Source organism: Haliotis rubra, unplaced genomic scaffold, assembly GCF_003918875.1.
Source record: "Haliotis rubra isolate DU_JTF1 unplaced genomic scaffold, ASM391887v1 Scf3, whole genome shotgun sequence".
Classification (NCBI taxonomy): Eukaryota; Metazoa; Mollusca; class Gastropoda; order Lepetellida; family Haliotidae; genus Haliotis; species Haliotis rubra.
This window is the reverse complement of record NW_025766968.1, coordinates 752,184-768,070: the sequence shown is the minus strand read 5'-3', so window position 1 is coordinate 768,070 and position 15,887 is coordinate 752,184. Positions and strand designations below refer to the sequence as shown.

At 42.4% G+C, this 15,887-nt stretch overlaps 1 protein-coding gene across 1 annotated transcript in view; it reads left to right on the top strand.

The window, feature by feature from the left end:
• LOC124282398 (cartilage oligomeric matrix protein-like) overlaps positions 1–15,611 on the top strand; it is a 43,984-nt gene extending 28,373 nt beyond the window's left edge. The window contains exons 11-24 of the mRNA XM_046718376.1: positions 1,010–1,165; positions 2,281–2,385; positions 2,962–3,069; positions 3,835–4,000; positions 4,116–4,234; positions 5,156–5,208; positions 6,566–6,651; positions 7,060–7,155; positions 8,190–8,368; positions 9,677–9,725; positions 10,967–11,238; positions 12,033–12,130; positions 14,246–14,385; positions 15,180–15,611. Of these exons, the coding sequence (XP_046574332.1) occupies positions 1,010–1,165; positions 2,281–2,385; positions 2,962–3,069; positions 3,835–4,000; positions 4,116–4,234; positions 5,156–5,208; positions 6,566–6,651; positions 7,060–7,155; positions 8,190–8,368; positions 9,677–9,725; positions 10,967–11,238; positions 12,033–12,130; positions 14,246–14,385; positions 15,180–15,238 (1,686 nt within the window). The 3' untranslated portion in view covers positions 15,239–15,611. The remainder of the gene's footprint in view (positions 1–1,009; positions 1,166–2,280; positions 2,386–2,961; positions 3,070–3,834; positions 4,001–4,115; positions 4,235–5,155; positions 5,209–6,565; positions 6,652–7,059; positions 7,156–8,189; positions 8,369–9,676; positions 9,726–10,966; positions 11,239–12,032; positions 12,131–14,245; positions 14,386–15,179) is intronic.
• The last annotated feature ends 276 nt before the right edge of the window (positions 15,612–15,887 follow it).

Genomic DNA, 15,887 nt, shown 5'->3' with positions numbered 1-15,887 from the left:
TGATTTCCGACAGAATAAAAGGACAATCAGAAAATCTGTAGTTTCTTTCTCCTTCATTTGTCAGATCAGTCGTTCCTCTGTACTTTGATACACTTTCTTGTTAAGAAAGTTAGTTCATGTGAAGCACTCGTAAAATGATTATCTTCGCAAGACCCTTGAACATGAACCAGTCATTGAAACCTTGAACGTTGGAGTGGATCTAAGTATGAGTATGAGAGTGAGTGAGTTTGGTTTTACGTCGCTTTTAGCAATATTCCAGCAATATCACGGCGGGGAACACCAGAAATGGGTTACACACATTGTACCCAAGTGGGAAATCGAACCAGGGTTTTCGGTGTGATGAGTGAACGCTTTAACCACTAGGCTACCCCACCGCCCGGGAGTGGATCTGAACGGGCTGCACCTTATATTATAACCAACAGTAGTCGGCTGTCGAACCTGATACACGTACACCCGTTCACCCAGCCAGCTAGAAGCACAGATATCTTTGACACTGGTGTTCATTCATAACATTAAAGAGTATATATATACTCTTAAAAAAGTAGGGGAACTTCATTTTGAATTTACGATTGAAAAAGTTGGGAGATAATATGAAATTTATGATAACAATGCTGTTGTTTGTACAGTAATCGCTCTTGAAAGATGATTGGTGTGTGACGTGAAATTTGCATGTGTACGATTTTCATTTTCAAACCCCCAAAAAACCCGCCAAGAAACAAACACTATCAGCTGTTAAAATTAATGGTCTACAGTGATTTATCGACCTTCTTGAAAAATGCCAAAATCAAGAATGACACCCCATGCACGTGTATGTTGCTACTGCGTTGTGCATGTGCATCCCATGTTTAGGGGTGTTGATAAAGAGAAATGGTGGTGCGTTCATAAGATGTCTGTCATTGAAAAGTTGTTTAACGCTTATACTTCCTATCCAAATTGAAAGTTCCGGCTCCCCTACTTTTTGAAGAGTATATATGTGGTGAAGAGTTCCCAACACTATTTTCACTTTCAGGGTTCCAGGCAATGCGGTGACTGTCTGCCAGGGTTTGTAGGGAACCAAACTGTAGGATGCCGGGAGAGCGGACTTCTGTGTCCTGACGGGAGTACGAGGTGCCACGAAAATGCCAAGTGCGTCCGTCGACCAGGACAGGAGGGCTACTTCTGCCAGGTAAGGTTTGTTTGTTTGTTTGTTTGTTTGTTTGTTTGTTTGTTGCACTCACCAATATTCCAGCTACACAACGGCGGTCTGTAATTATCTAGTCTGGACCATACCACCCAGTGACTGACATCATGAGCATCGTTATCATTATGCATATGGGATATGATGGCATGCACCAGCAGAGTCAACGAGTCTGACCACCCGATCCCCTCAGTCGCCTGTTACCAAAAGCTAGGGTTGCTATATACCAACCAGTTCTAACCGGAATGTCAACTTTTTGGGTAATACGTTTCTGTTACATACTGCTCTAAATCTCCCCGAAAAGACGTTTATCTGTTATTTACACTTACTGAACAAACCATGTATATAGTATGTGATTAATGGAGGCCAAACCTCGAGTGTAGCTCATTGAAAAGGATGAGTAGGCTACATGAGACAGGTGCAAGTGTGTTAGAAGTCTTGCCAGTTTGAGATAAACAAGAAGTGGATATTTGATGAATTTAATACGGGTATAATATACCCGTAATATGATACAATAAATAAATGTAATAAATGTGCATGTATAATGCGCGCAATCCAGACAGACATGCCTGCTCAAGGCGCTACAAGGTATGACGATGTCTACTGGTGTGTTTGTGTTTCTCTGTGTGCCTGAGGGGGAGAGGGGGTGCCGAGTAAAGTTTTCCTAAAGTAATTTTTTGTCGACTCCACATTTAAAGTGTTTACTTCCGACCGGCAATTAAGTTATGACTATGCATTGAGTATGTTTATGTGATTATACTCTTAATCCTTCCAGACCCGTGAAGGTCCGGGTTAGAATGTGCCTTCAGTAACCCATGCTTGTCGTAAGAGGCGACTAACGGGATCGGGTGGTCAGGCTCGCTGACTTGGTTGACACATGCCATCGGTTCCCAGTTGCGCAGATCGATGCTCATGCTGTTGATCACTGGATTGTCTGGTCCAGACTCGATTATTTACAGACCGCCGTCATATAGCTGGAATATTGCTGAGTGTGGCATAAAACTAAACTCACTCACTCACTTAACACTTCCAAATGTAAATGTCTGACATGCTGCATAATTGTTGCAAGTAATGACAATGTGGTTGTACACTTTGTCCGACAGTGTAAAGTCGGCTACGCCGGGGACGGCAAGATGTGTTTCCGCGACACCGACTTGGACGGTATCCCAGACCAGGATCTGCCCTGTAGTCACCGACGGTGTAGGAAGGTAAGTACAGGGGCTGTATTTGCTTCAGTCGATGGGAACTGGTATCTTTCATAAGCACTGACTCATCCTGTTGACACATTTTATTCGCGTTTTCGTTTGAGAATACTTCCCAGGGAGCTGAGAATATATAATCATGGAAACGAAAAAGGGAAAATATGAAAGCACAAGTGTAATTGAAGTGTTCCTTTATCTATTTCCAGAGTTTCACCCACAGTGCCATTGACAAGAATCCCGGAAAAGAGTAAAGGAACACTTGAACTTACGTGTGTTCCTTTATTCGTTTCCATGTGTATATATGAAAATCGAATGCAACGACCTGAAAAATACTGTAGCACTTTGAGGTGTTGATTTTGACGTTTTTATCATCATCGTCATCATCATCATCATTATCATCATCACCATCATAAATCCTTTCATCATCCAACCGTATATCCATCATCCATCAATCATTTATCATGATCATCATTATTATCATCATCATCGATCGTTTCATCGTCCTTTCATCCAACCATCAATCCGTCATCCACCAATCATTCATGCTCATGAAAAGAAAAAATATTCACTCACTAATTCCAGGACAACTGTATCGACGTGCCAAACAGCGGTCAAGAGGACGCCGATGGTGATGGCATTGGCAACTCCTGCGATGAGGACATGGACAATGATGGTATCATCAACAATCCGGTCGGTGGCCCTCGAGAATTGATAAATCCTAGCTACGCAATCTTTCTGGACTTAGAGGACAAACTGTTTCCATTCATTTATCGATTTTTCTACACTGTGGCCTATAGTCACGACATAGATGAAATACTGCCGTTTACTTTAAATTTTCACTCACATGTACACAGAAACTCAGGTTCGTTAGATAAACATTTTCATCACTCTGATCTGAATTTATAAGTCACCACAACAAGACAACAAGTTTTTTTATATTTAGGGGATAACTGTACTGTGTTTGACGAATTAGGGACGTATACCAGTGGTTATATAGCCGCAAATTTAGTTATATCGGCTACAATGAGTGAAGCCAATTTCTGGTGTCCCCCGCCGTGATATTGCTGGAAAATTGCTAAAAGCGGCGTAAAACCAAACTCAGTCAGTCAGTCAGTCAGTTATATCGGCGACGCTTAAGCGGCGTAACACTCAACTAACTCACTCACTCCATGTTAGCGGATGAGGGGAGTTAACATACCTAGGGCTTCTGCAAATGATAATGCCCTGAAAAACAGCGTTACCCAAATAGTGTAGGGATACATTCAAAGGTTTTGGTGAATCGGTTTTCAAATTGCGACCGTATATGCTGATTATACGGTCGGAAATTTATAGCATTGATCGTGTTACATGCTAGAATGAATTAGAATTGATTTTCAATGCTGCGGTGGAAAACAACATTCCGTCACTAACAAATGTACAAGAGGTAGATGTTATCACCATGCTTTCACACTTCAGGACAACTGCCCCCTGGTGGCCAACCCTGACCAGAGTGATTCAGAACGGGACCCTGACAAGAGAGGGGACGCTTGCGACAATTGCCCCACGATCCCCAACCCTGACCAGACGGACACGGACACTGACGGCCTAGGAGACAACTGTGATCCGGACATCGACAACGACGGTGAGACGCGGAGAAGTGTCAGATTAAATGAAAAGATTAAAATAATTCATAAATAGTATATGATTCATTAATTATGGTTTCTCTTCACCCAGACGTGTATTAATTACTTTGACAGGTATTCTTAACGAAGATGACAACTGTGTACGTGTTAAAAACGTTGACCAGGCCGATGTCGACAGCGATGGCGTTGGTGACGCCTGTGACAACTGTCCGAATATAAAAAATAAGAACCAGGTACGTGCCTTCAGGGAATAATTAAACTTCGGGTGTAACGAATGGTCAATATCTGGACTAAAATTCCGATTTCAATCGCTGAGATTAATTATTACTGGCAAACACAGAAGTTGCATTGCGCCTTCTTACTGGACCACAGACTGCTCAGACTTCATTTTCAATAGCCAGGTCAAGTTCCCTTTCTCTCTCTCTCTCTCTCTCTCTCTCTCTCTCTCTCTCTCTCTCTCTCTCTCTCTCTCTCTCTCACACACACACACACACACACACACACACACACACACACACACACAAAACACGGACAATCCTTGTTTTAGACCCGTGAAGTTCCGGGTTAGAATTGGTCTTCAGCAACTCATGCTTGTCGTAAGAGGGGACTGACGGGATCGGGTGGTCAGGCTCGCTGACTTGACATATGTCATCGTATCCCAATTGCGTAGATCGATGCTGATACTGTGGATCAGTAGATTGTCTGGTCCAGACTCGTTACTAAGAGACCACCGCAATGTAGCTGGAATCCACTAGGGGGTCGGTTCTTTAGTAATATATAGTTTGTTTAAGCATATCTGTACAAATTCCATATGTTTGATATTTGTTAGTTAGTGAGTTTAGTTTTACGCCACACACAGCAATATTCCAGCTATATGGCGGCAGTCTGCAAATAATCGAGTCTGGACCAGACAATCCAGTGAGCAACAGCATGAGCATCGATCCGCGCAATTGGGAACCGATGACATGTGTCAACCAAGTCAGCGAGCCTGATCATCCGATCCCGTTAGTCGCCTCTGGCGAAAAGCATGGGTTACTGAATATCAATATTCTAACCCGAACCTTCACGGGTATCATATTTGTTAGTACATGTACATTTTAAACACACAGTCAGTAACTGTGAACCTGTTCTCTACTGTCTGTTCTCTCCGGCAGTTCGACAGTGACAACGACCTCGTGGGAGACGTGTGCGATACCAACGACGATGAGTAAGTATATTTGTAGATAAGAGCTGCTGTTGTTTGTAGCGCCGTATTTTACAGTGCATCTCATCTCATCTTTATTCTCAAACACCCACCAACGGTGGTACATGAGACAAATAAATGCAAATGAATACAATAAATGCCAAGATAGCAGGGATGTACATCGACGTTTATAATACATATACATACTTATATTATAACTAATTGAAAAGCGTAAATGTTACAAATTAGATTTTATTGAGCCTTTTGGAAACAATTCTAATATATTTTGCTAAGTTACGTAAAGTGTTTGTTCTTTTGGGTTTGAGAAGGTTCGCCATTTTTTAGAGATTCGGCCATTGTAGAAATTGAAATGGGATAAAAATGGATCTTTCGGAAATGAAGACATTTAAAAGGATAATGGAACTCATCTGCAACTGCTGATGAGCAGCAGAGAGGGCAAAGTTGCAGAGTTGGTTCTGGTGGCGTACCCCGGGCTTTGATGCCTATTGTGTGTCTAGTACTGTACCCGTTATGTCCGAGGGTGCGGGGCGGTGGGGTAACCAAGTGGTTAAAGTGTTAGCCCGTCACGCCAAAGACCCGGGTTCGGTTCCCTATATAGGTACAACGTTTGAAGCCCATTTCTGGTGATCCCCGACGTGATATTGCTGGAATATTGCTAAAAGCGGCGTAAAACTAAACCCACTCACTCCAAGTGTGTGAGTCAGTGAATACGGTTTTACGCTTTTAACAATATTACAGTGACATCAAGGCTTGGGATGCCAGAAATGAGATTCACACATTGTGCCCATGTGGGGTATCGAACCCAAAACTTCAGCGTGACGAACGAACGCTTTAACCAATTGGCTACCCCACCCCCCTGGTATACGTCTAAGACCTTCGTTACTACTTCCTCCCAAGTCATGTCGACCGCCTCCGTGGTGTAGTGGTTAGAGCGTCTGCCCGGAGAGCGGAAGGTCGCGGGTTCGATCCCCGACCGCGTCATATCAAAAGACGTTAAAATATGCTGCTTGTTGGTCCCTGCCTGGCGCTCGGCATTAATGGGTACAACAAGGACTGGTCGGCTCTGAGTCAGTATAATGTGTCTGAGTGGGGTATTCATGCTTCACTGCGGCATGGTATCTCAGTGGGCTAGCACTATAAAACCAGCTTAAGTCTGGGCTAGTACAAGCAGCCGCACATACACATACACACGCATGCAGCGAAATATTCTCAAGCACGACGTAAAACCCAATTTCACCTCACCTCACCCAAGTCATGTCACATAACTGATATACTTTTCAATGAGGCGTTAACCACATCTGCCTCACTCACACAACCGAGCAAGCTGATATTCTGTTTCATCGTATGTGATGTTGAACAGCGACCGTGACGGCATACAAAACAACAAGGACAACTGCCCGATTGAGCCCAATGCAGACCAGGTGGACGCTGATAAGGATGGCCAAGGTGAGTGGACGGAGTTGGTCACGTGCATACCCATAGTAGAAACGTCCAGCAAGTTTCACTTAATCAGACTGAAACGAGAATCGGTTGCAGATGTTGAGTAAATGAGGTATTACTGGATGAGCGTATCATGGGTTTTAACAATGTATATGAGCGTTTAACGCCTCAATTTTACAACAATAACACTGCACGGGGAACAAGGATGGGATTCACGCATTATACCTTTGTGGTGATTAGACCTCGGGCCCTCGCCATGATGAGCGAACGCTCTACTCACTAGGCTATCTTGACGCCCTATTTTCAACGTTATGGTAGAGAAGTAAACTTAAAACACTTATTGGCCTGCACCACGTGACACATGACCGTTGTAGCCAGTCATGCGTTTTCACCGTGTTTTTTTCGCTGTTGTAGGTGATGCCTGTGATAGCGACGACGACAACGACAGGATTCCCGACCCTCTGGACAACTGCCCGTTAGTGCCCAACCCTGACCAGTTGGATACAGACAGTAAGAAAGTTTTCACACTGATAATAAGTTAAACCATACGTTGGGTGTTCGAGGACGTGAATTGTCTTGAACAGGTTGCTTTAGACACAGTTATCTTCCCAATCTGTAAAAGCAAATAGTTCATTTTAGTGATATTCGTTACATCTTCCCCGTATCTGGTTTCCTGACAAGATTGTATATCGTTACCCGTCCACTCTTTGCTGTGGTGACAACATTCCATGTGCTACGATGTATGATGTCAACTTGTCCTTGATTCCATTTCACGTATGTTATGCTTTTCATTTGCGCATGCTTGATAACGGTTTCATTTATTTATTTTATGTTTCATCTTGCGTACGCTTGATTCCCATGTCATTTATTTCATTGTTTCCACCTGCGTATGTTTGATTCTCATTTCAATCAGGACACTATATATACCCAGTTATCCCTTCAAACTTTTAAACAAAGATGTATTGATATTCATAAAGAGATATGGCGTGACAACCTTAATATGTTCTCCAAATTAACACTCTATAAGTCAATCAAAAATACTCTCCAGTTTGAGAGCTATCTCACGAGCATTCCAGTGAAAGTGTACAGAAATTCTTTGTGCTCTCTTAGGTGCTCACAGTCTCATGATTGAATATGGTGGTAAATTAGGTCTACCAAGAGATCAGTGATTATGTCCTCTTTGTGTTATTCCAGTGATAGAAACTGAGTCCCACTTCACCTTAGAATGCTCATTTTACGATGATCTCAGAAAACATCTTATCCCAAAATATTTCTGGGAATTTCCATCTCTCGATAAGTTTAAGCGGCTGCTGTTATGTCATAATGATATAATAACTAATCTTGGTAAGTACACATTGTACCCATGTGGGAATCGAACCCGGGTCTTCGGTGTGACGAGTGAACGCTTTAACCACAAGGCTACCCCACCGCCCCGAATTCTAGAAGAACCTGGCAGTCGACTGTTATTAACATGTAACGTTATTTTCATACTAATCCTAATCATGAGTATTTGTATATCCTTGTCATAAATATATCCTAATCAGGAAATGGCAAAGGAGACGTTTGCGAGGACGACAACGACGGCGACGGTCAACCTGATCCACTGGACGTGTGTCCTGACAACGGCGACATCTACGCCACCGACTTCAGGGCATACCAGACAGTGATCCTTGATCCCGAGGGAGACTCGCAGATCGATCCTAACTGGATCATTCTTAACCAGGTGAGCTATGAAAGGAATCCTCGGTGGTTGAGTCAGTTAGGCGGATGACTCTGGCGCTAAGGTGCCTGAATCTGGGTGTGTGGGTTCCAATCCTGGATTGGACTCAATCCAACAAAAGTACTAGAATCTGTACTTTGCTGAGAAAGTGTAATCCCAAATATAATATGTCTTATATGAAAGGGCGGCTCCAAGCCTGTATCATACAAGGTGATCTTCTAAGGGTTACGCCATACGGACAGTGTGTGAAATAGCCTCTGGCCCGCTAGCCCGTGGCTAATAAAAGTCCAGTCGGGCCAGTAAATATCCACAGTTACTGGCCCGACTGGCTGGTGAATTTTCATGGGGTCATTTTGTAAATATATAACTCTCTCCCAGTTGTCAAGTTATAATACACTTTTAAATCATGCAAGAGTATGGCCTGAAAAACATGTTCATCCTATTAGCAGCTTAATGATGAAACCCGTGTCATGCCGACAATAACTTATTCTCATCTAGTTTTGTAATCTTTTGCTTAGTTTCGGGCTAGTGAATTATTTGTGTCCTAGTAACTTTCAGGCACAGCTAGACCGACTGGCTAGCAATATTTGGAAACTATTTCGCAGGCTGCATCCAGAGCGTGTCAAAATTAGTATCTAGTGTATTTTAAGAAATGGCTTTCAACCGCTTTTCACTGTCAGAAAGGAAAGCAAACGGGGTACACATGGGTGGAAATAACCCATTGCCCGACGCCCGAATCCAGTGGGTTTTGTCGGGCAAGCAAATGTGTATATCACACCGACCGGTGTCCAGTTGACTTTCTAATATTAATTATGTTGTTTATTTAACAAATCAACAAGAAAACGGCCGGTATAGTGGAAAAATTATCAGGGCAAGTGATTTTACATGTGCCACTGTACCGGAGTACACTAGCAATTTTAAAGTTATTTCCACCCCTGGTACAATCTGTTTATACGCAGTCGTTCTGCTGCTGGAATATTGTCGAGAAACACGTTTCTCTAGCTTCTCTTGGTTGCCTCTTTGAAGGAGGGTTACACTTGACTTACACATGATACCGGAATCTAACGGCAGGAATGGTATCAAGGAAGATAATAAACTGAGAGAAACAAATAAAGGATCACAGGAAAATACAAGCATTCCTTTATTATTTTCCAATTTTCATCACCACAGCGCTATTCAAAGCTGCTGATGAAAAGTGGAAAATATTAAAGGAACGCTTGAATGTCCCTGTGATCCTTTATTTGTTTCTGTCAGTATACATATGGAGATTGATGACCAGTCGTAACTTACTGAGGATGGTTATCGTTTCAGGGGGCTGAGATTGTTCAGACCATGAACAGTGACCCGGGCGTGGCTGTCAGTGAGTGCATACATTCCCTCATATATCGTCATACTGATAGCAATATGCAAATATCATATTAATAGTCTTACTTGAATTTGAATTCTTACTTGCGTATTTATATTAAGAAGTTCATAGAGTAATGACACAGCAGGAACGTTCCTCCTATGCGTCTGAACTTTATCATCAGGTAGATAAAGAAGATAAAGTCACTGACGATAAAGTTGAATCACGTTAGATGGAAATTCGTGTTGCGTCACTTTGTGGATTCCATTAAATATGTGCTGCTGTACACGCTTAACTGTCAATATTGTTATTATAGCATGCTTATACCAAATTACACATCTCTTTATGCGTATACTGAACTTATACTATGCGTAACGGTTTAAGTCATAATTTCTCTTATTACTTACTTCGATAATATAGTACCCGTGATGGTTCGGGTTAGAATGAGCCTTCAGTAACCCATGCTTGTCGTAAGAGGCGACTAACGGGATCGGGTGGTCAGGCTCGCTGGCTTGGTTGATACATGTCATCGGCTCCCAATTGCGCAGATCGATGCTCATGCTGTTGCTCACTGGATTGTCTGGTCCAGACTCGATTATTTACAGACCGCCGTCATATAGCTGGAATATTGCTGAGTGCGGCGTAAAACTAAACTCTCTCTCGATAATATAGACATTTTCCTTCTGCCAAAGAGGCCGGCATGAGGTTGATGTACATAGAAAACCTTATTGAATGATGCTTAGGCAACTGCTTAGTTTATATAACTATAACAACATAATATAATATAATATTATACTCATTATTGGCATTACCTATCTATGCAATTTGAAAATGAATTTCAATTGTTGTTGTTAAGTAAGTTTATATCCGTTTGTGTTTCATAGTCTTTTTCACAGTAAAGATTTATTTTATAGCTTAACCTCGTTTAAGCAAAGTTGACTAGGTTTTGAACATCTACAAATTTTAAGCCTTGGAGATAATGTTTGGTCTGGTCATTTAATGCGCTGTATATGATTTCCTTACAAATCAAACGTGATAACAGAAGAGCATGTCTTTGCAAAAGGACATAGATGTAGTGCGAGTGATTCCTGGGATTTCATTTTGATAAAGACGTAAAAACTAGTGTGCAAAAATTTCTAGATAAATATATAAGTAAAGAAAAATATATGATTCTAAAATTAAATTTCTAAATTAAATCCCATCTAAACTCTGCCATAGCCAGCACTATGTATGCCAACAAAACGTGTTTCAAACAGGTTTCAACGCCTTCAGCGGCGTGGACTTCAGCGGCACTTTCTTCGTGAACACGGAGGTAGACGACGACTACGCCGGCTTCATCTTCAGCTACCAGGACAGTTCCAGCTTCTATGTGGTCATGTGGAAGAAGAACACCCAGACGTACTGGCACCCCACCCCCTTCAGGGCCAAGGCAGAGCCCGGCATCCAACTGAAGCTGGTCAAGTCGGTGTCCGGCCCAGGGGAGATGTTGAGAAACTCGCTGTGGCACACAGGCAATACTAAAGGCCAGGTTAGAAGATGGACATATTTCAATCAGTATGACCTTGCTAATCTGAACTGTTTCGGGGCGGTAGAATAGCTTAGTAGTTAAGGCGTTCGCTCGTCACGCCGAAGACCCGAGTTCGATTTCCCACATGGGTACAATGTGCGGAGCCCATTTCTGGTGTCCCCAGCAATGATATTGCTGGAATGTTGCTAAAATTAAAGCAGCGTGTAACTAAACTCACTGAACAGTTCCACTAAATCCCTCAGTGTGAATCCTCCAAATCCAGAATGGATCCCCATTAATCTTTTTGCGGACAAATGGGATTGGGTGGTCACAATGTCAGATCAATCATTGTGGTAGCTCAGCGTGTTGTGATCCAGTTGTTAGCCTTGTCTAGAATCAAGTATGTACAGGGGCTATGGCATAGCTGGAATGGTATTAGCTATGGCGTAAAATAACATTACCTCACTTTTTCCAGTATTTCAAAATCAGACAGATAATGGATCATGATGTTTTCGATTGAACTGCCGTAAATACAAATTATGGTTGGCATAACACAAAGTATCTTTCTTTGACAAATGAAAATGATGCAGAACATTTAAGGGACTGTTGTGTACAAATACGATTGCTTTCGAGACCCTTGGTTGTTTTGTAACTCTGACACAAATCCAAAGGCCATTTTCAATATTCTTTTTGTTCTTCATTTGACCGTAAATATTTACCAATTATTCTATGAATATTCTGTCGGTGTTCATAGCAAGGGCTGTTATTTCCATTTGTATTGTATGAACCTTGAATATACAAACATTGTATTCCAGGTGAAGTTGTTGTGGAAGGATGAGCGGAACGTCGGCTGGCAGGACAAGACAGCCTACCGATGGGAACTGATCCACAGACCTCACATAGGCCTCATCAGGTAGTGTATTGAGCTGATCCACTGGTCTGATCAGGTACTGTATTGAGCTGATCCACAGGTCAGATCAGGTACTGTATTGAGCCTATCCACTGGTCTGATCAGGTACTGTATTGAGCCTATCCACTGGTCTGATCAGGTTGTGTATTGAGCTGATTCACAGGTCTGATCAGGTAGTGTATTGAGCTGATCCACAGGTCTGATCAGGTTGTGTATTGAGCTGATTCACAGGTCTGATCAGGTAGTGTATTGAGCTGATCCACAGGTCAGATCAGGTAGTGTATTGAGCCTATCCACTGGTCTGATCAGGTAGTGTATTGAGCTGATCCACAGGTCTGATCAGGGTGTGTATTGAGCTGATTCACAGGTCTGATCAGGTTGTGTATTGAACTGATCCACAGGTCAGATCAGGTAGTGTATTGAGCTGATCCACAGGTCTGATCAGGTAGTGTATTGAGCTGATCCACAGGTCTGATCAGGTTGTGTATTGAGCTGATTCACAGGTCTGATCAGGTTGTGTATTGAGCTGATCCACAGGTCAGATCAGGTTGTGTATTGAGCTGATCCACAGGTCAGATCAGGTAGTGTATTGAGCTGATCCACAGGTCTGATCAGGTAGTGTATTGAGCCTGATCCACAGGTCTGATCAGGTTGTGTATTGAGCTGATTCACAGGTCACATCAGGTACTGTATTGAGCCTATCCACTGGTCTGATCAGGTACTGTATTGAGCCTATCCAAAGGTCTGATCAGGTTGTGTATTGAGCTGATCCACAGGTCACATCAGGTAGTGTATTGAGCTGATCCACAGGTCTGATCAGGTGTGTCTGATGTATGTGTATTGATCCACAGGTCTGATCAGGTTGTGTATTGAGCTGATCCACAGGTCTGATCACATCAGGTCTGATCAGGTTGTGTATTGAGCTGATCCACAGGTCAGATCAGGTAGTGTATTGAGCTGATCCACAGGTCTGATCAGGGTGTGTATTGAGCTGTATTGTATTGAGTCTGATCAGGTTGTGTATTGAGCTGATCCACAGGTCAGATCAGGTAGTGTATTGAGCCTATCCACTGGTCTGATCAGGTACTGTATTGAGCTGATCCACAGGTCTGATCAGGTTGTGTATTGAGCTGATCCACAGGTCAGATCAGGTAGTGTATTGAGCTGATCCACTGGTCTGATCAGGTCTGATCAGGTAGTGTATTGAGCTGATCCACAGGTCTGATCAGGTTGTGTATTGAGCTGATCCACAGGTCTGATCAGGTTGTGTATTGAGCTGATCCACAGGTCTGATCCATCCACAGGTCTGATCAGGTTGTGTATTGAGCTGATCCACAGGTCTGATCAGGTAGTGTATTGAGCCTATCCACAGGTCTGTATCAGGTAGTGATCCATCAGGGTTGTGTATTGAGCTGATCCACAGGTCTGATCAGGTAGTGTATTGAGCTGATCCACAGGTCTGATCAGGTTGTGTATTGAGCTGATCCACAGGTCTGATCAGGTTGTGTATTGAGCTGATCCACAGGTCTGATCAGGTTGTGTATTGAGCTGATCCACAGGTCTGATCAGGTTGTGTATTGAGCTGATCCACAGGTCAGATCAGGTACTGTATTGAGCCTATCCACTGGTCTGATCAGGTACTGTATTGAGCCTATCCACAGGTCTGATCAGGTTGTGTATTGAGCTGATCCACAGGTCTGATCAGGTACTGTATTGAGCTGATCCATAGGTCTGATCAGGTTGTGTATTGAGCTGATAGATCCGGAGGTCTGATCAGGTTGTGTATTGAGCTGATCCACAGGCCTGATTAGGTAGTGGATTGAACTGATCCACAGGTCTGATCATGTTGTGTATTGAGCTGATTCACAGGTCTGATCAGGTTGTGTATTGAGCTGATCCACAGGTCTGATCAGGTAGTGTATTGAGCTGATCCACTGGTCTGATCAGGTTGTGTATTGAGCTGATCCACAGGTCTGATCAGGTTGTGTATTGAGCTGATCCACATGCCCGATACAGGCCTCGTCAAGTAGTGTACTGAACTGATCCAGATAGTGTATGGAGCTGCTCCGTGGTTGAAGATGGTTACTGTCTTCCCATGTGAACGATGTCTTGTTGTAGGGTGCTGCTGTTCAAGGAGACGGAGCTGGTGGCCGACTCCGGCAACGTGTACGACACAACGTTGAAGGGTGGACGTCTCGGTGTATTCTGCTTCTCACAGGAAATGGTCATCTGGTCTGACCTCGTCTACAGATGTAACGGTGAGGGTTTGCCTATTCACTTTGTCACTCACAAACAATTAATAAATTTACTGAAGAAAGATAAAACGTATTCATTGAAAATGTGTTTCCTGGTTGCCATGACCATTGCCTAATTTTACTGCAACCGTAACAAAGGTGTGTGTGGACGTGTTTTATCATTATCACAAAATGGCTTCGACCCGTAAAGATCTGGGTTACTATTGGTCTTCAGTAAACCATGCTTGTCGTAAGTGGCAACTAACGGGATTGGGTTGTCAGGCTCGCTGACTTTGTTGACACATGTCGTCGTATCACAATTGCTGTTGATCAAATGGATTGTCTAGTCCAGACTCGATTATTTACCGCCGCCATATAGCTGGAATAGTGCTAAGTGCGGCGTAAAACTTAACTCATCACTCACAAAACGGATTGCCCTAGATGTGTTAAACCAATCGAATATTCTTGATGTCACGGTCCAAAAATTGTGTAAATGAGGTCACTGAACAAAAACGAAAAATAGTGAAAATCAAAACTTCAAAGGCCGATTTTTCGTCTGAAAGTTCGAGTAAGATATTTTCCCTCCTAATGAGGGTCTTGTATCAGGCATACAAAACGTTAATCGCATATGGTAACTTGTATTCATGTTGTATTGTATTTACACCATTATATAAAAGCGAAAAATACATTTCCACACAATAAAAACTGTAACAGATACAAATATTTATCACTGTGCATGATTTCTGATTGTTTGTTCCCTGTCATGTTGGTAATTGTTTCCACATCATGGATTTATTGTTTTTTGTATTTTTCTTCAGAATTTATCCCTCCTGGGCTTCTGGAGGACGAGGATGAAGAGTATGAATACTACGAATAGGTGTCACGTGATCTTGTCACGTGTGAATATATTAACTGTAGACAGGCTGTCACATCAAATTTATACTAATACTCAACCACAAAGGAGAAATATTTGCATTTTCAACTGTTCTTGACGAGTGAAATATAGTTCCGTCCAATGCCAGCTCGAAAATGATGAAACTGCAGTCGACCATTTTGAGAGATGGAGAAGAGAAATGTACATACATTTTCCTCATATACTGAAATGTAATTTCATTAAGAAGAAGCAGTTATTGTGATTTTTTATTCAACATTCACAACAGGTTATATTTTTATGATTCATATCCATGTAAATTTTTACTTTTTTGGTTTTGTACATAAAACATAGGTACAGTAAAGAGATCGATCTCAAATCTGTTTTGTTCTTTGTTTAAAGTCGAACTCAACTTGTTCCGAAACACCACCATGGAGGCGATGTTTCTGTCAGGGCGTATGCAACTAGACAAAACTTTAATACGTAACATTGATACAGTATAATCATTTCATTAATTCGGAGGGACTGACTGAGGATGCACCATTTCATTATATTAATGGCATCTGAGAGGAAATGAGCCGCGGCTTCTATGATTCATTTGTTCGAAATAAGGAAAAGATGTTTTGCATCTTAGGTTTGCCTTATAAATGACTAT